The sequence below is a fragment of the Coenobita brevimanus genome, chromosome 77 (assembly GCF_032717465.1).
Source record: "Coenobita brevimanus isolate Jiangsu-jjx chromosome 77, ASM3271746v2, whole genome shotgun sequence".
Lineage (NCBI taxonomy): Eukaryota > Metazoa > Arthropoda > Malacostraca > Decapoda > Coenobitidae > Coenobita > Coenobita brevimanus.
The window spans coordinates 3292255-3311903 of NC_137030.1; the positions used below are offsets into that span (position 1 = coordinate 3292255).

General features: G+C 43.2%; 1 protein-coding gene across 4 annotated transcripts in view; it reads right to left on the reverse strand.

Moving 5' to 3' along the window:
- LOC145408474 (uncharacterized) overlaps positions 1 to 19649 on the reverse strand; it is a 398402-nt gene that overhangs the window by 324019 nt on the left and 54734 nt on the right. For all 4 annotated transcript variants that reach the window (XM_080279207.1, XM_080279208.1, XM_080279206.1 and 1 more), the window contains exons 2-3: positions 7564 to 10436; positions 470 to 597 (exon numbers count right to left, since the gene is read on the reverse strand). In XM_080279207.1, the coding sequence (XP_080135333.1) occupies positions 470 to 597; positions 7564 to 10436 (3001 nt within the window). The remainder of the gene's footprint in view (positions 1 to 469; positions 598 to 7563; positions 10437 to 19649) is intronic.

Consider the following 19649-nt stretch of genomic DNA (forward strand, 5'->3'; position numbering starts at 1 on the left):
AAAATGCAATAAAAGTAACAGTTCAGTAAAGCTCCCACTAATTTTCAGATTACGAAAACCCGTTTGTCTGTGTTCGAAAAAATGTTTAAAAAAGGTTGTAGTAATTCAGAAGTTGTTCCTTGGTATTTATACACCTTAAAAGACACACACACACACACAATTAATACAAAACACAAACACCCCAGACAAAAGATATAAATACACCTACAAAAAGTACAATAAAATACAACTCGACAAAAATCGCACCTCAAAAAACGAGAAAAAAAAAAAAAAAACTAAAATCTACCGTATGAAAAACGTATATACTGATACTTCCACTCAAAAACAAATAACACTGAAAAAACACCCCCCCCCAAAAAAAAAAAAAAAAAAAAATCTGGCACTAAAATCTATTAAAAAAAAAAAAGTTCTATAAATATGAAAAAATGTTCTGGTACTAAAATTTATGGGGAAAAAATCCGGTACTCACATGACTTGTTGGATGCCTCTGAATGGTCGGGTGTTGATGCTCTACTGAATGACCCCCGGGATGGATCTGCCGGCAGGGAGTCAAGAGATGGAGCCCTGCTGGTTCGGTTGCTGCGGGTACTGCCGGAACTGAGGAGATGGGAAGGGGTGAGTAAATTTGAGGGAAGTAGAGGAGGAGGAGGAGATCAAGAAGCCTATACAGTAATACAAGGAATAGATGATTATACAGTTCCTACCACAACTACCACTACAGCAGTTAATTATAAGACAAAATATCACGGGCTCGAAGAACAATGAACCACATTAACGCAGCGACAACAAGGCTGGGATAAGATAACAGATAACACAATATAACCACTGACTGACCCCACCAGTCAACAAGTGAATGACCACATACTTGACGTTAAAGATTATCAAAGAAAACTGGAATATAAATTTAAAAATATAAAAATACCGGGAGCTACTCGTTCTGTGTAAGACTGATATTCTTGTCTGTTTAGAAGAAAGAGGCTTGATGATAATGATGATGATGATGATTAGAAGAGGCTGGACGACGACGACGACGACGACGACGACGACGACGATGATGATGATGGTGGTGGTGGTGAATATATATAAAGTCCCAGCATTTAAAGGTTTACATACGTCGAGACTAAGCAGCCTAGCCACGAGTCCCTACGCTGGATTAACACACACTCACACTAAGAAGATACAAACAGCGTAACTGACAAAACTGAGGAGTAAACGGCAAAAGAAATCGCTAAGGACAAGGTACTACAGTTCTTTCACCTTGACTTGGCCCAGATTTTCGTCCTTTTGCAGCCTAATCCACGAAGCTAAGTGGCAGGAAAAGACAGTGCTATGACCCTACATTTTTTCCACAGCACTTCTTCGTTACCAGCATCATCTAGTTTTAATGCACGTTAAGACTCAACATTCATGATGGACAGATGGCAGTTTTAGACCTAGTTAAAAATGAATAACTGTCTCTTGTCTAATACCAAAAACTCTAACTTCCTAAGCCATTTCCTTCCTCCTCTTACTCCCTTGCCTAGTTACAGAGAACAGATTACAGCAAACCCAGCAAATCAGTTAAATATCCAATTCTACAAAGGATACACAGTAGTAATGACGTGAGATTTGCAAATAAAACCGTCTGAATTAGTGATAATAAAGGAACTTGGTTATGGGACAGACAGCGCTGCGACCGATAAAAAATAAATGGTAAATGATAAAACTACCGGTAAAATAAAAATAAATACAAATGGAGGCAGGGTTAGAGCTGAAAAAATTTTACAGCCGGCAATTTGAAACTTTTCTGCTACCCTGTATGTAGTTAATAAATCAAAAATACGTACACAAACACACACATACATACATACAGAGAGAGAGAGAGAGAGAGAGAGAGAGAGAGAGAATTTGAACTTAAATAACAAGCATGTTCTTCCTACCCTAGACTCAACTGAACGTGAACCCAGTGGCCTGCAGGCTGAAGTTGCCCTCCTCCTGCAGTCCACCATCCAACTTTGGGAGGGAGGGGGGGATTGGGAGGTATGAGATGCATGTCCAATCCTTCTTCTCAGAGGGATGGTGTAACTGCCTGTATTACCTCTCCCAAGCTGGGTATGCACGAGAGCAGCACGACTAGGGAAGGATTATCTGTACTAAGAGAAGTGAATGTGTGTGTGTTGTAGCTATTGTCTTTTCACACTAACTTGGCCTAAAACTGTCATCTTTCCATCTTGAATGCTAAGATGAAGCAACAGATTAACATAATACTAGTCACGAAGAAGTGCCATGGAAAGGATGTACAGCCATAGCACCGTCTGTTTCTGCCAATGAACTGTGTGAAATAAGCTGCAAAAGGACGAAAATCTGGGCCAAGTTAAGGTGAAAAGATTTTAGTGGGTTAAATTTCTCTTCGCTACGGTCTCCCCTAAACTGAATAAAATCGTCTGGAAGTAAAAAGAATATAAATGTCGTCGTAAAGGAGGGTCGGTGATTTTTAACCTCTGAATAAAATCGTCTGGCAGTACAGTGAATAAAAAGACGCCATCGCATTGTGGAAATAGGACCAAAACAAAGAGAGAAGTATTTACTCTAGTCTTACCCTTAAGCTACAATTTTCTTTCGTCCTGTTATGAAGGAAAATGGGCCCTTCAAGCGGGGACAACACCAAATATTACGTTCCAACACACACACACACACACACACACACACACACACACACACACACACACACATTCTTCTGCGATCAATACTTTTATATACAGTAGTATTTTCTAACGCGCGCGTGCACACACACACACACACACACACACACACACACACACACACACACACACACACACACACACTCATACGGTCAATATTCTGCCTATTCTGTCCCTAAAGTTGTGTAACATATGCGATAGACAGACGCAAAGAGAGAGAGAAGGGGGGGGGTAAGAATGCAGTTACTGTACGTTGTGGACAGACAGACAGACAAGTAAAAATTCATATAACCCACACAAACACAGTAACTTCAAAAGGCCAAAATCCCAAACCCCGTGCAATCTCCCCTCCTGCACGAAATAAAGGTCATTCCCGCCCTAATGACTCTGGCCACAGGTAATTAAGTGTGGCCGGAAATACACCTGCTCTTCGTGATTACAGGTGCGGCCGCCATCACCTCACTCGCTACCTCGTTATTGCGTTTTGGTTATTATTTATTCCATTTATGAAGCAATATTAACGCAGTATTATTAGCCTGTTATCCTACTTTATCTCGACACTGCTTTTCTTTATTCCATTTATGAGGCTAATGAAAATAAAGCAGTTGTAGCCCGTTATCTTACTCTTGGTGCCTCGATATTGCATTTATTTTAGTTACCGTACTATTAATTCCATTTATAAGACAGTATTAGCCTATCATCTTCCTCTATTTCAATACTGCATTTATTTATAGTTATTTGGCTACTGATATTAACATTCATTATTACCCATCACCTCACTCATACTGCTGGAATATTACATTTATTTGGCAAAGTTATAATCCTACTGATATTAAGCCAGTATTAGCCTATTACCTTACTCTCGCTACCTCTTTACAGCATTTATTTTAGTTATGAGGCTACGGATATTAACACACTGAATACGATCTTATACCTCTGGAGATTTGCTCCTTACTGTCCTTACTACTGGATATTACCTTGATATTATCTCTATACTGCATTTATTTAGGCATGAAGTGTCTGCGTTTTCCTAGATTTGCATTTACGTAGTCTAGTTATAAGGCTACTGATACTAATGCTCAATATTACCTAACAGATTTAGATATTTACTTCTTACTGTCATTACTACTGGATAATATTTTCATTTAAATTTATCTATTACAGTCATGAAGCCACTGATATTAACCCAACAAATATTACTCTATACCTTTTGATATTTGCTTCTTAGGCCCGTAATTTGTCCTAAAGATAAGTCCTAAAGTAATGTCCTACAGTAATAACCCATTGTTTTGTTCTAAAGATGTCCTAAAGTAATGGCTTAAAAATGACCAACAGTAATACCTTAAAAAACACGTCCTAAAGTTTTTTCCTATTGTCCTGTCTTCACCCCTTTAAAACACTGGTGTCATTTAAAGTTACAGTGTTAAATGGACCCAACTTTTTAAATGGATCACCGTGCGTTTGGGTTTTGATAAAAGTTTGGGCGAGCCGCGAGAGTCAATTGTAAATATATCTGTTGAAAGGGACTCACTTTTTGATGACAGTAATACGGATAGGTGGACAGGAAGGTGGATAGATTGATACATAAATAAACAGATATTGACAAATACGCTGACAGACAACCAGATGGATACAGACTGAAATACAAAATGACAGATGGGTGGCCTGGCATATATAAACAGATACAGAAAGATAGATTGACACTGATGGCTACAGACCGCGACACAGAATGACAGATACAGGTAGATACAGATGAATAGACACAGACAAAAAGACAGACAGACAGACAGACATTACTTGATGGAGTAAAGTTGTCTCCCAAACTGTCGCGCCAAATAAATGTTGATCTATCGAGTGCTAGATTTTCCCTTCATTATAAGACTCCGCTTTCTCATGGATGTTTCTACTGCTTTTATATTTAAGGGGACCCAATTTCCGATAACATCAGCAACTGATAAACTATATATACACGAAAATCAGCGCCAGATAAAGGAGAAAGAGCTACAGCAATAAAGAAGTTCATTTATAAAGGCCATATCTAACTCATCCTCCAGTTCGGAAAGTCCCTCCTGATAAGAATAAATAAATAAAGTGAATAAAATGGACTGGGGATAGCACGCATAAAGACAAATAACCCTCGGTTTGAAGAGGTTCTCTATGAGCTTAACAAAAATCGTTCGGCATTTGATGTAATGAAATTAAAATTAACTTCATTCGTCGCCAAAACTGTCATTCAAGAGTAATTATCTTTCTTTTTGTTAGATCTGCCTTATCTGAGAGAGAGAGAGAGAGAGAGAGAGAGAGAGAGAGAGAGAGAGAGAGAGAGAGAGAGAGAGAATTAGCTGCTATAAAAATATTCATATTTCCCAGCCATATACTGTACAGTGAACCGCAACCCCCCCCCCTCTTTCAAAACCATGATAGTGAAGGAGTTAATGCATAATTTTGAAAAGCAGTCATGTATGAAATTACACATTAGTATACATAATTGCGTTCATAAAAAATTCGAGAGAGAGAGAAAGAAAGAATTGTGGTTTGCGACACTATCTGAGGTGTGTGTGTGTGTGTGTGTGTGTGTGTGTGTGTGTGTGTGTGTGTGTGTGTGTGTTGATAGTTTGATGCGTATTCAATATGCCACCTCACGAACCCAGCCACCCTTGTGTGGTGATGACGGTGTGGTGGTGGTGGTGGTAGATTGCAGAGCTGGTGATAGTGAGGTATGGTGGTGATGGTAAATTGCAGAGCTGGCGTTATGATGATATGGTGTGGTGTGCTGTGGTGCGGCGGGAATGGTATAATGTAATGATGGTGTTATGTGATGTGGTGTGGTGGTGGTAGGGATGGTATGTTGTTGATATGATGATGTGGTGTCAGCAGTGGTGGTGGTAGTAGTTGTAGTAGTTGCAGCAGTGATGGCGGCAGTAGTTGTAGTTGTAGTTGCAGTGAATTTGGTAATAATCATGGTAGTAATGATTAAAATTATGGTACTGGCGATGACAGAATAAAGGTAGTGACTATGATGGTATTACCTGTGGTAGTTATGGTGCCAGTAGTGTGGAAGTGGTACTGTGCTAGCGGTGGTGTGGTAGTGGTAGCTATGGCAGTGGTAGTTATGGTTAACGTACTGTGGTAGTGAAGGTATGAGGATGGTAGCGGTGGTAGGTCGATGGTAAGAAATCGTTTGCATCGACCCACTGCATAACCTCACCTCACCTCACCTCATACTCTCTCTCTCTCTCTCTCTCTCTCTCTCTCTCTCACACACACACACACACACACACACACACACACGCACACACATCGCTAAATTCTGTTGAGTAAGCGTGGGAATATAAGTCATTTTTATCACTGCAACACGTCTTTGCAACAATAATTTCTCCAGCAATCAATTAACTTCATACACCTGCACATTATTCACGACTTTCACTATTATTAACAAGAGGGGCTGAGTAATTCCGGGTATAACTCATCTATTATTAAGACTATTTTTTCCCCATTACTTTTTTCTTTTTTAATGCAAGGAAGAAGGAACCAAAGGCCAGAAGCCCGCAAGATTGTTCCTTCCAAGAAAGAGTAGACAAAATAACAGAGAACCACATTAAAGATCCGTTCATTCTGAGATGCTTACTGCTCATTACCACTACTTTTATACGGTTTCGCACAAAAGTTATCCACAAATCTGACTATTATTTACAACAAGAACTACATAATGCGAGGAAAAAGGCTTATTAATATGACCTCTCTCTCTCTCTCTCTCTCTCTCTCCTATTATGTCGATTGTGCAAAACTTTCCTCATAAACTTTATCTTATCTATTGTTTCTTTTCCTGTAACTGCCAATGACCACACAACTACACAATATACATTCAAAGGAACATATACTACATACACACATACATACATATACAAATTTATGCCACAAATTTCTACTGTCCCTTCAGTTCGAAAAGTCTAGCTAAATAAAAATCATCTGAAGGTACATTACACTTTAAAAAAAAAAAAAAAAAAAAAAATAACGCCATTAGTATACAGGATAAAAAAAAAAAAAAAAAAAAACGTGAAACAGGTCATCGGTGAGAATGGGTTAAAATAAGACAGGTCATGAGTGAGAATGGGTTAAAATGAAAAATATGAAAAACAGGTACTCTGTGAGAAGGGGCTAAACTGAGAAATAAACAGGTCTTCGATGCGAACAGGTTAAAATGAAAAATAAAATGAAACACGTCATTGGCGAGAAGGGGTTAAAATGAAAAAAAGAAAGGTCATCGATGAGGAGCTAAAATATAATAAAATGGGCTGGTTATTGGTGAAATAGAATTAAAATGAAAAATAAAATGAGAAACAGGTCAAAAGTAAGAAGCGGTTATAATGAGAAAAAAAGAAACAGGTCATCGATGAAAAGGGATGAAAAAAAAAAAAAAAAAAAGGCCATCAGAGATTAAAATGAAAAATAAAATGAGAAATTGGTCATCGGTGAGGTTAAAATGAAAAGAAACGTGTCATTGGAGAGAAAGGGGTTAAGATGGAAAAAATCCAAATCATTCTGAAAAGGTTGCATCACAAAACGCATTAACACGTGGAGTGGCCGGCACGTGAGGCTGTTAATTAAGGAGACAGCTCTTGACTATCTGGTAAATATTTTATAGCACGTGTGTTTTGATGGATCCCGACATTTTCAAGGAAGTGAAGTGTTAATTAATGTGAAACAGTCTGGTATGTTTCCTGATGATTTGCTGATAAAATTACATCTTATGATGATATACATATGAAAAAAAAAAATGATGATATATTTACCGTATAAAAATAAAAAAGATGACGATGATGATGAAAATATGAAATTATGATCATGGTGATGATGACAAAGATAACTGTGGCCAGCTCACCTTCTTTTCCTGTCAGCTCTGGCTTGGCTGGCACGTCGGGCGGCCACGGCTGCGATGGCGGCCTGTCGCTCTCGTCTCTCTCTCCGTTCCCTCCGTTCCTGCCTTATGCGCTCGGCTTGGGGTGAGAGTTGAGCCTGGGTTACGCCTTCCATCAGCCGGCTTCGGACCTCGCGTACTTTGGGTCGCTGCTTGTCCTCGCGCTGCCCTTCAGCTATTTTGGTCATCACATCGTCCCAGCGGTTCTTGCGTGGTTGTCTGGGTCGGCGTTCTTCGTTCACAGGTTCCTGGGCTTCGATTAAAGCCTTCAATTTTGACTGCACATTTTTCTTTGGCATTGGAGGTGGCGGTGGAAGTGGTCGACGAGTTTCCTCCTTTTTCTTAGGTGGGAGCGGCCGGGCTAACCAGGGCTTGTCGTAGGTGCGTGGCTTTGGTTGTGGTGGAGTGGTTTTGGTATTGTCCTCACCGCCTTCCACAGATATTCCAGAGTCTGTGAGCTTAGTGTCTGGGGGAGGTGGGGTGGCTTCCTTGACGCTGCGTGGAGAGTCACAGGATGCAGTGGTGGGAGGTGACGGGGACTGTGCTTTTACCTCCTGCTGGGAGTGGTCACCATCGGGGGCCTCGCTGGACGTGGCATCTTTGGACTCGGGTCGTAGTGTGCTGGCCCAACTACCATCCTCCTCGTCCACAGTCACATTCCCAGTCCGCTCTTCACCCAAGGCTTCCTGCAGTGAGTGGTCATCCAACGTTCGGTCATGTTCGTGGTCATGTTCATGGTCTAACAAGGAGTCGTGCAGTGTTGCGCCAGTGACAAGGGCCTCCTGAACTGGCTCAAGGTCTGTTCTGCCGCTCTCATCCTCAGGGTCACGGTCGCGTGGGTCCAGATCAGAGTAGAAACCTGAGGAGTCCATTTCTGAGCTTGGATCGTGTGGTCGCCCCAACTCCCGGTGACTGTGGTACAACTTGCCATCGATGATGCGTGCCGTGCGGTCCCGCGCTGTCACTCCCCCATGTGGATCTACCTCTGCCTCATCATCTGCCAGACTTGCATCACCCCCAGTCAGCCTCTCCACATCAATAACCCCCTGGAAGAGCCTCATATCTTCCGTGGGCGAGGAGGCAGTGCCAGTGCCACCCTCTGAGCGTGGGTCACACTCAGCATCCCCTTGGTATCCCTGATCCAAACTGCCGGCACTGGTAGTCATGGCTGCTGCTGCCGCCCCCGCCCACACTGCCTCACCCTCACTAATCTCACCCACTGTGCCACCCACCACGACCCGCGTGGAAAGTGACACCACACGCCGCCCAACCGCTGGCACCCGATGCACCTCCACACCCGCTGGGGCCCCTCGCACTTCCTCCACAACCTGTTGTACTGCTTCAACCTCCTCTGCCTCTGTCATCTGTGCTGGGGTGTCGTCCTCTTGCTGTTGTTGCTTGTGGAGGGAAGCCTTTTTTTCCTCCTCTTCTTCCTGCTCCAGGTCCTGCTCATCTTTCTGGAACTGCTGAGTCTCAGGGGAGGGGTGTGGTCGAGTGGGTGAGCTGCCTGAGGATGAGCTCACCTCGGCCGATGTGCGCAACTCCTTTATGATGGCCGAGACGTCTTGCCTGAAGAGCTCCTCGTCAACGACAGTAATGCTTGGATCAGAGTCCCACCGCACCACTGGACCACAGGCAGCCTCAGCCCCAGCCTCACATACCTCGTCCTCCAGTGCTGCAACATCTTCATCCGAGGGCGACCTACCCATGGAGGCCGAGGCTGTCACAGTGAAGTCTGGCATCTGGTCTGGAGTGAGGATGCCAAGCGAGGACTCATCACAGGTGGCATCCTCAGGTGAACCAAGACTAGCCAGGTCCTCCTCACGATCCTCAGGCACCATAACGCCATGCTTGTTCTGGCTGAGCTCCTGCGGCCGCACTGATTCCTGGCTGTCTGGTGAGGTGGGGAGAGAGGCATCCCGGCCCTCTACGGTGTAGGTGGCAGTGGAGGCATCAGAAGGCCGCCGCCTCACAGGAGCAACTTCCTGAGTGATGGTGGAGGGCATGAGGTCTGTCCACGGAGAGCCTGATGCACTGACCCGAGGTTTAACAGACAGAGGGTCGTCGTCGTCAAGGTAGTCAAGGTCCAGCAGCACTTTACCTGCAGGGGCGAAGATGCCGTAGCCGGGCCGACAGGAAAAGTAGATCACTCCGTCTACTGACCCGTCATTCTTGCCCACCGCCCGCTCCAGCTCCACACCACACCAATCCCCCGCCGCAAAGGCCGTCCTTCCATAGTAGCGTAGTATTCCATGTTCTGCCCCTCCCACCGTTACTCTCTTCCCCAAACTGTCCCGGGATATAACTGGCTCTGGTGCTGCTACTGGGCGTAATGGCGGCCCTTCCCAGCAGGATTTAGGGTTGCGCACTCGGTAGGTAAGGCAAGGGTCGCTCACGTCTTCATCCGAGCCTCGTGTTATCCTGGCTAGCTGTCTGGAGAAAGCTGACTCTGTGGTGGTCTTAAGCCCTCTTAGTCCTCCATCATGGCAGTCTCTTCCCCATGACCGGTCCTCATCACCCCAAATGGTGCCATATTGAAAGCCCAGGTACCCTGTGGTGCCTGGTCTCTGGGGGACCCTACGGGGATGGGCCGAGTCGATTTCTGCATCTGATAGCCTTGCAGATTTTACTGGTGGGCCTCGGACGCCACTCTGCAGGTACTGGGTCCTCTGTAGATGTGCAGGATTTGCGATAATCTCTCTGGATGTGTCGTAAGGCTGGGCAAGGGGGAAGGCTTGGGTGGTGTAGGCAAGACGGAACTGTGGTGAGGCCGCCGAGGTTGTAGGCCGAGGTAGACCCGAGCGTCGCACGGTGGGGATCCGGCTCTCACCTGGCGCCTGCAAAAACAGAGGGATATAAATACTGTTTCAAGGTAAATAAAGAGGGTTTAATTTAATTTTACAAGACAGACAGGGACAATATTAACAATCTGGACAAATATCCTATAACACAAAAAGCACAACAGTATCAATATCATGTACTAATATAAAATGGACTTTAGTACATCCTGCAATATAAGAGGGGATACCATAACTATCCTACAAAAAAAGTACTTCAACTCATCTTACAATGCTAAGATATAACTTAACATTTTACAACAGAAGAGGGATCAACAGTGCCATAAATCAAAGGGATGAACACAGTTAATATAGGCTATCCCTGCACCTCAGTTCAGAAGTAATACATTATCATATGAGAGGGGAGGAGAGTAAAGGGGTGAAAGGCCAATGCACTCCCCTTCCTACTCTAACTCAACCCCTATGACGTCACAGCACAGAAAACGGCAAATTACAGGCCAGACTGAACTAAAAATAAGACCTAGCTAATTACACTCCCCCTCATAGCAGATAATGTTTACTACCTTCATTATCTCCGTTTTTAGCCTTTTTTATCGACAGGAAGTAGAAATTTTCCTAGTCTGTCCTCTCTCTCTCTCTCTCCAAATGATTTTTTCAACCTTTTATTTACCTCTACCATGGATGCAGGTGTTTATGGCTAAATGTCACTCTCCAGCATAATAATTAAACCACCATCATGATCATCACATCATCACCATCATCATAACAACAACAACAATAATAATAATAATAATAATTATAATAATAATAATAACTGTTACGATACCATCTCTACTCTGACCCTTACTGAAGATCAGGCTACGAACCATAGGCCTATACATTTAGTACATCAAGACAGACAACACTGACTAAGGAAGGTTTAGTAGTGTGTGTGTGTGTGTGTGTGTGTGTGTGTGTGTGTGTGTGTGTGTGTGAAAATCGAACGTCGAAAAACCAAGCTCCCACACACTTCAAACCAAATACATTTCACACACACACACACACACGCACACACACACACACCTGTCGATATCTATCTATCTATCTATCTATATTATATATATATATATATATATATATATATATATATATATATATATATATATATATATATATTTACTATGTAGATAATAAGCTATACTTTTTACTGCAAAATGGTCTAAAACTTTCTCTTCATCTTGCCTGGCGAGTTGTAACAATTCTTTTAACACTATAATGTGATGCTTGTCATGAAGAAGTGCTATTGCAAAGATTTAGAGCCGTAGCATTTTTCTATAACTGTTATTAGTTACATGAAAAATGCTGCAAGAGGAAAATTTCGGCCAATGAAAAAAAGAAAATTGCAATTATCTTTATTCTTGCAACCTGTTCAGACATTAATTGTGTGTGTGTGTGTGTGTGTGTGTGTGTGTGTGTGTGTGTGTGTGTGTGTGTGTGTGTGAAAATAATAGCTCCATTTAAAACGCTAAAATATATATACCGGTATATTTACCTGAGTATTCATAATTACTCCCTTGATATTTCATAAGTGGATAAGGATATTTACAACATAGCTTATACTACATACAGGATTTTTTGTATAAATCTAGTTCACTGATGTATTTTTTTTAAACTCTAACTTGGCCTAAACTTGTCAAATCTCCATCTTGAGTGCCCATTGTAATCCAATTGCGCTACAATACGATCCTGATCACGAAGATGTGCTATGGAAAGGATGCAGAGCCGTAGCAGTCATATTCTCTGATACAAGCCGCAAACGGACAAAAATATGGGCCACCTTAGGATAAAAGAACTGCAGTTCATTTGGATATAATCACTACCTAACATCTAAATCCTCCACTAATTATATCTTTACGCACACCCTCATGCAAATAAACTACGAGTGGGCGAGCAAACGGGAAATATGAATACACCTAAAACTGTGAACTTTCAAATTATGGCGTCGGGTGACCGGTTTGAAATTTGAAAGTTTTCGTCCCCAAATTGGACACAATACGACACTGCCTATATATATAACGTTCACCCTACCTTCTCTACATCTTAGTCGATATTCGAGACGTATGTAAATGCCGGTAGCACGTGTATATCCAAAATAAATCGATGAAAACGGCCACATCATCAATCACAACTGCCCACTGAGCACACTGAACGCTAAATGTCAGTCAAGTGAGTATCCATCCTTTACAACGGGCACAAATAATAATATAAAAAATGCTTCTGTTTGAAATAGTATATGAAATCACTTTTACTTTACGATAAATCTTGAAAATCTTGAGGCTCGCTATAAAATAATATTATATACGCGATCCAGGAAATAGCAGTATTACAATAACTGATTTGATTTTGAATTTTTTTGTCGAGAAAAATACTGCCGATATGCTATCCGTGTTGCCCCAAAATACCACTAAAAACTGATTAAATTGCCCCAAACTCGGAAAATGAGCCCATAAACTTAATTAATCGAGAAAGACATCAATTAAACTAACAAAGAAGGAGGGAGAGTGAGGTGAGAGGGTGGATGGAAGAGCAACATGGCGGGGTAAAGCGAAGACTGACACCACATAAACAATCTTCTCCCTTCAACCACACCTACGAGTGCAGGAGGTGAGGGAGAGTAATGATGATAGAGGAAGATATAAAGTGGATGATGGCCGTGGTGATGACGGTAATGAAGGAGGGGAGGGATTTAAGTGGTGGTGATGACGAGAGTGAGATGGAGATTGGAGGAGGGGTTAGCCGAAGAAGGGTTGCTCAAACACGCAGAAATACTGCATGCTACGCCAAAAAATAAGAGTATCAAATAAAAAGGATTGAAATTAGTTTAAAAGGGTTCGAGAGGCCTTGGGAGAACCTGAGTGGCCAGACAAGGATTCTATGTATTGAAATATGGCTAAAATGACAATATATAACGTAAAGAGGAGAGTAAAAATGGTTGAAATATCTTGTGAGAAAGTTCGAAGGAGATGTTTTTGATAAGGCTGGAATGTGCAAGATATTACCAGAATGTGAAAGAAAGGTTTTAAATACTTATTAGAGGATTGGGAAGGGGTGTACAAAGACTGAAATGGCCAAGAAGAGGTCGAGAAAGGAAGATTATATTTTCTACGGCTATTATGGATATGGAATAACTTAAAACTAGTAGAAACTGATACTGAAAAAGAAAATTCAAAGGCACTCATTGGACTCCCGTAAGGGCAAAAGTAAGTTTGACAAGGCTAGTATTGAAACAAAAAAATTATGATAAAGTCTGAAAAACATAGCTGACGAAAAATTGCTTCGGTCAGACTACTGTATTACATTCAAATTTTGGGCAGCCTCTCGTAGTGAAGAGGCTAAATGATAGATCGCAGGACTACAAAGGGCTACCCACATACAGAGACCGTTACAGGGCTAGGGAGAGAGGGCTAGAGAGACTACGGAGCTACATTAAGCCTGCAGGACTACATAGGGGGCTACAATAAGCGGGTCACAGGCTACATAGGACAGGAGTCAAATACAGGGCTACAGGACTACAGACACGGTTATAAGGCTGCAGGACTAAACAGAGGGCTACAGGACTACAAAGAAGGCTACAGGGGTCATAAAGAGAAGCTACAGGGCTACATAAGGAGGGTTACAAGGATTACAGGGTTACAGAAAGAGGGCTACAAAGGCTACAAAGGGAGGAAGTATGTAAAGTAGCCCTCATTTCCGTAGCCCTAGCCCCCTCCATGTACCGCTATCACCTGCTTACACATACGGTGAGCTGACCACACACACACACACACACACACACACACACACACACACACACACACACACACACAATCATCATCACGATCTCAGAAGACACTGAAGTAGTAGAATCATCATCATCAACACTACCATCCTCCTCCTCCTCATCATCATCATCATCATCATCACCACCACCGCCACCATCATCATCACAACCATCCTCCTCCTCCTCCTCATCATCATCATCATCATCATCACCACCACCTAGTTCCCACTCTCCCTGCAGTGAGCGGCATTGAGAGACAAGCCTAAGGAAAGATGCAAATTGGCAGTTAGAGATGTACAGACCAATTAACAATCGGTCTTTTGAGGTCACACAATTAGGTCAGCCCAGTTATATGGTTACTTATTTACTTGTTTATTTACTTATTTGCTTATCTACTGATTACTTGCTTACATATTCATTTACTTATTTAGTTATTTGTTTACTTATATCGTCATCCAGTTATTCTCTCACCCACTCATGCATTTACATTCATTTATTCTCTCTCTCTCTCTCTCTCTCTCTCTCTCTCTCTCTCTCTCTCACTACTCACCCACTCAAATATAGTTGTCATTTATTCTCTCTCTCTCTCTCATATCTATACGTCTTTCACACTAACTTGGCTCAGATTTTCGTCCTTTTGTAGCTTATTTCACGTAGCTCAGTGGCAGAAAAAGACGATGTTACAGATCTACATCCTTTCCACAGCACTTCTTCGTGACTAGCATCATATTCTAGAGCCAATCTAGTCTCACAGCACGGCATTCAAGATGGAGAGATGACAATTTTGGGCCAAGTTAGAGTGAAAAGAGTATAGAAATTCATTTATACTAACATCCACTCAACTCTCTCTCCTATCTCAGACATAATGGTACTGAAGGGATGGTAGTAGTAGCGGTAGTAGTAGTAGTAGAAGTAGTAGTAGTAGTAGTAGTAGTAGTAGTAGCAGTAGTAGTAGTGGTGGTGGTGGTGGTGGTAGTAATAGTAGTAGTAGCTGTAGTAGTAGTAGCAATGGTGGTGGTGGTGGTTGTGGTGGTTGTTAGTAGTAGTAGTGGTAATAGTAGTAGTATTAGTAGTAGCAGTAGTAGTAGTAATAGTAGTAGTGGTAGTGGTGGTGGTGGTGGTGGTGGAAGTAGCAGCAGTAGTAGTAGTAGCAGTAGCAGCTCAAGGTTCATCTGAAACGTGAACCCAGTGGAGTGCAGGCTGAATATATCCCTCATCCTACAGTCCACCATCCTCCTCTTGGTGGATAGGGAGGGAGTGGAGAGACGTTTGTGGAGCAGGGCAGTGGAGCGGCTCGGTTGTATCAGTGCCACCACGTGAAGGCGTCCAATGAGTGGTTTATCACTCACACACGTAGTTATGTTATGGCGAAGTGCTCAAGGTCTCTCTCTCTCTCTCTCTCTCTCTGTAATGGATGCCTTTCTTAAGTTCCATTTTTCTCTCCACTCCCTCCCTCTAATTAAAAATACCTCTCCCTCTCCCTCTGTCTCTCCCTCCCCCTCCTTCTTCTCTCCCACCTTCCTTCCCTCTCCTCCTTCCTTCCTTCCTCTCTCATAAATTACCTCCCTCCTCCTCCAACTCCCTCCCTCCCCTTCCTTCTCCTTCTTCCATCTCTCCCTCCTCCCCCTCCTTTTTCCTTCCCTCCTTCTTCCCTCCCTCCCTCCCCCTCCTTCTCCTTCTTCTCTCCTTCCCTCCCTCCCTGCGTTGGAGACAGTATTGCCCATCACACTGAAGGACACAGGGGAGGAAGGGAGGAATGAAGGGAGGGAAGGAGAATTGTAATTAAGAGGGAGAGGTAGGGAGGGGACGGTGGAGGAAGGGAGGGAAAGATGAGGGGAAAGATGGAGGGAAAGAAGGAGTAAGGGAGGAGGGGAGAGAGGGAGGAAGGGAGGTTGTGAAGTAAAGAGGGAGAGGGAGTGGGGAGGGGGAGGGGGAGAAGGAGGAGAGGGAGAGGGGGAGAAGGAGGAGAGGGAGAGGGGGAGCTAGAGGGAGAAAGGGCATCATTTAAGGGAGGGAGGAAAAGAGGGAGGGTAAGAAAGATGGAGAAAAGCTATGGAGGTAGGAGGGAGAGAACAGAGACAGAAGGAATGGAAGGAAAGGAGAACAAAGGGAGATGGAAGGAGGGGAAGGGGGAGAGATAAAGTGAAGAGGAAAATAGATAGATAGATAGATAGGCAGCACAGATAGATAGATGTATTACTCTCTCCCTCCCTCCCTCCACTGCTTCCTTCATCATCTTTCTTCCTCTCCTCCCTCTCTTTCCTCCCTCTTTCCTTCCCTCCCCTCTTTCCTCCCCTTCCCTTTCTTTCCTCCCGTCCCCTCTCCTTCCCTATTTCCTTTCCTCCCCTCCCTTTCCTCCCTCCCTTTCCTCCCCTCCCCTCTCCTTCCCTCTTTCCTCCCCCTCCTTCCTAGTTTAACAAGGGCAACACGCGGTCAGAAGTTTGTAATGACCCAATACCTCTCTCTCTCTCTCTCTCTCTCATACAAGCATTCTCAATTTTTTTTCTTCATTCTTCCAGAGCTCCTCTCTCTCTCTCTCTCTCTCTCTCTCTCTCTCTGTTAACTTCATTATACTCTGCTTTCAGCCTCTCTGCCCTCCCCCCCTCTCTCTCTCTCTCTCTCCCTCTCTCTCTCTCTCTCTCTCTCTCTCAAAATCAAAGAAAGAGGGGAATAAATAAAGGTAGGGAGAGAGAAAAGTGAGTAAAAAGGAAGAAGTAAAATATAAAGACAAGAAAGAGAAAAGAGTGGAAGAAGAGGTAAAGAAAATGAAAGAAAGAAAGAAGGAAGGAAGGAAAAAGGAAGGAGGGAAGGAAGGAAGGAAGGAGGGAAGGAAGGAGGGAAGGAAGGAAGGAAGGAAGGAAACGAGAGAGGGAAGGAGGAAAAGAAGGAAGAGATGGAGATGCTGAAGAAAGATGAGGAGGAGGAGAAAGAATAGTTGAACAAAAATAGGAGGATATTTATGAAGGAAGGCAGGAAGGAAGGGAGGAGGAGGAGGAGGAGAGAAAGAGAGAGAGAGAGAGAGAGAGAGAGAGAGGTTGGTGCATGTTAGCTCATATGAATCTCACCCACCTACTCGCTCACACACACACACACACACACACACACACACACACACACACACACACACACACACACACACACACACACACACACACACACACACACACACACACACACACACACACACACACACACACACATTCCGTCATCACCTACTCACCCACACAGACGACTAGTCACGCAAAATCATGAGATCACACACACACACACACACACACACACACACACACACACAGACTTCATATGGGGGAGAAAGAGAGAGAGAGAGAGAGAGAGAGAAAACAAAGAATTTCCACAAGGTCACCAGAGGCAGAGAACACGTCATCACCTTGCTCTATCTCACATTATCTCACACTATCTCACATTATCTCACACTATCTCACATTATCTCACACTATCTCACACTATCTCACATTATCTCACACTATCTCACATTATCTCACACTATCTCACATTATCTCACACTATCTCACATTATCTCACACTATCTCACATTATCTCACACTATCTCACATTATCTCACACTATCTCACTTTGTCTCACACTTTCTCACTTTTTCTCACACTATCTCACTTTGTATCCTTTTTTATCTCACTTCTCACATCATCTCTTTAACTCACTTTTCATTCTTACTATCTCATTTTTCCTTCACTATCTCACTTTGTTCCTACTATCTCTCATTATCTCACATTTCCTCGCTTTATTCCTACTATCTCACAATCTCTCTCACCAACTATCTCTCATTATCTCACTCTCTCACTTCATTCCAACTATCTCACTTTGGATATCTACTCTCTCACACCATCTTACATTTGATTTTCCCACTTTCTCACTATCTCACTTGTATCACACTATCTCGTATTTTCTTACTGTCCATTCCTTCTTACTGTCACTCTTGTTAGCGCTCTCTCTCTCTCTCTCTCTCTCTCTCTCTCTCTCTCTCTCTCTCATATTACACTCCATTGTGCCTCCCTCATTCCCCCAATTCCCTCACTTGTCACTCCCTCTCCATTTCTCACCTCTATTTTCTACCCTTATTTCTTTTTCACATATACATACACAGGTACATACACATATACACATACAGATATACATTCACCTGACACGTACATAAATACATACATACATATACACATATACACACGTACATACACATATACACATACAGATATCTAGTCACCTGACATGCATAAAAATATATATACATACATACACATACACAGGTACATACATACACACATACATTCACCTGAAACGTACATAAACATATACATACATACATACATACATACATATACAGGTACATATACATACACATACAGATATATAAAGTCATCCGGCATACATAAACATATATATACATACATACACAAACATTCATGGATTCACACATACACATGCAGTACATAAAAACATACATTCATACACATACACATATACAGACAGGTTATAAATTCATCTAACATACATAAAGAGAGAGAGAGAGAGAGAGAGAGAGAGAGAGAGAACCCTCACACTCTAGAAAGAGGCAGTGCACATCAGACTAAATCAACGAGTTCAGTGTCTTAAGAAACCAAGTAAAAATCTAAGCAGTTTGTCCCAAGAAAACCACAGCCTCTTAACTCCTTCCTTCCCTTCCCTTTCCTTCTCTTCTACGTCTCCTTCCCTCCCTTCCCTTTCCTTCCCTCCCTGTCCTCTCCTTCCCTTCCTTTCCTTCACCCTCTCCTTCCCTTCTCCCTATCCTTCCCTCCCTTCCCTTCCCTTCCCTTCCTTCGTCTCTCCCTCCCCTCCAGTTCCTTTTCACTTCCTTTTTCTCCATGCCCTTCCGTTCCCCCTTTCCTACTCTTCCCCTCCATTCCCTTTCCCTCCCCTTCCCTCACCCTTCCTTCCTTTCTCCTCCCAATCCTTTTTACTTCCTTCCTCTCCTTCGTTTTTTCCATTTCCCCTTCCCTTTCCTTCCATCCCATCCCCTCTCCTCACTTTTTACTTCCTTCCTCTCCTTCCGTTCACCCCCTCCTTCCTCTTCCCTTCTCCCCCTCCCTACCTCTTCCCTCGTCTCCCCTCCCCTCACTTTTTACTTCCTTCCTCTCCCCTTCCACTCTTCCGTTTCCCCCTCCCCATCACATCTCTCATCCTTACCCTCACTCCCCTCCCCCTCCTTCCTTCCTTCCAATGTTCATCCCCCCCCTCTCTCTCTCTCACACACACAAACACACACACACACACACACACACACACACACACACACACACACACATACACACTTTCTCCTACCTCTTCCCCTCCCTTTTTCCGGCCACCACCTTCCTTCTCAATCTCCTTCCCTCCTCTCTCCCTTTCCATTCGCCCCTACCCTCCCATCCCCTATCCAGATGGACAAATAAACAGACACA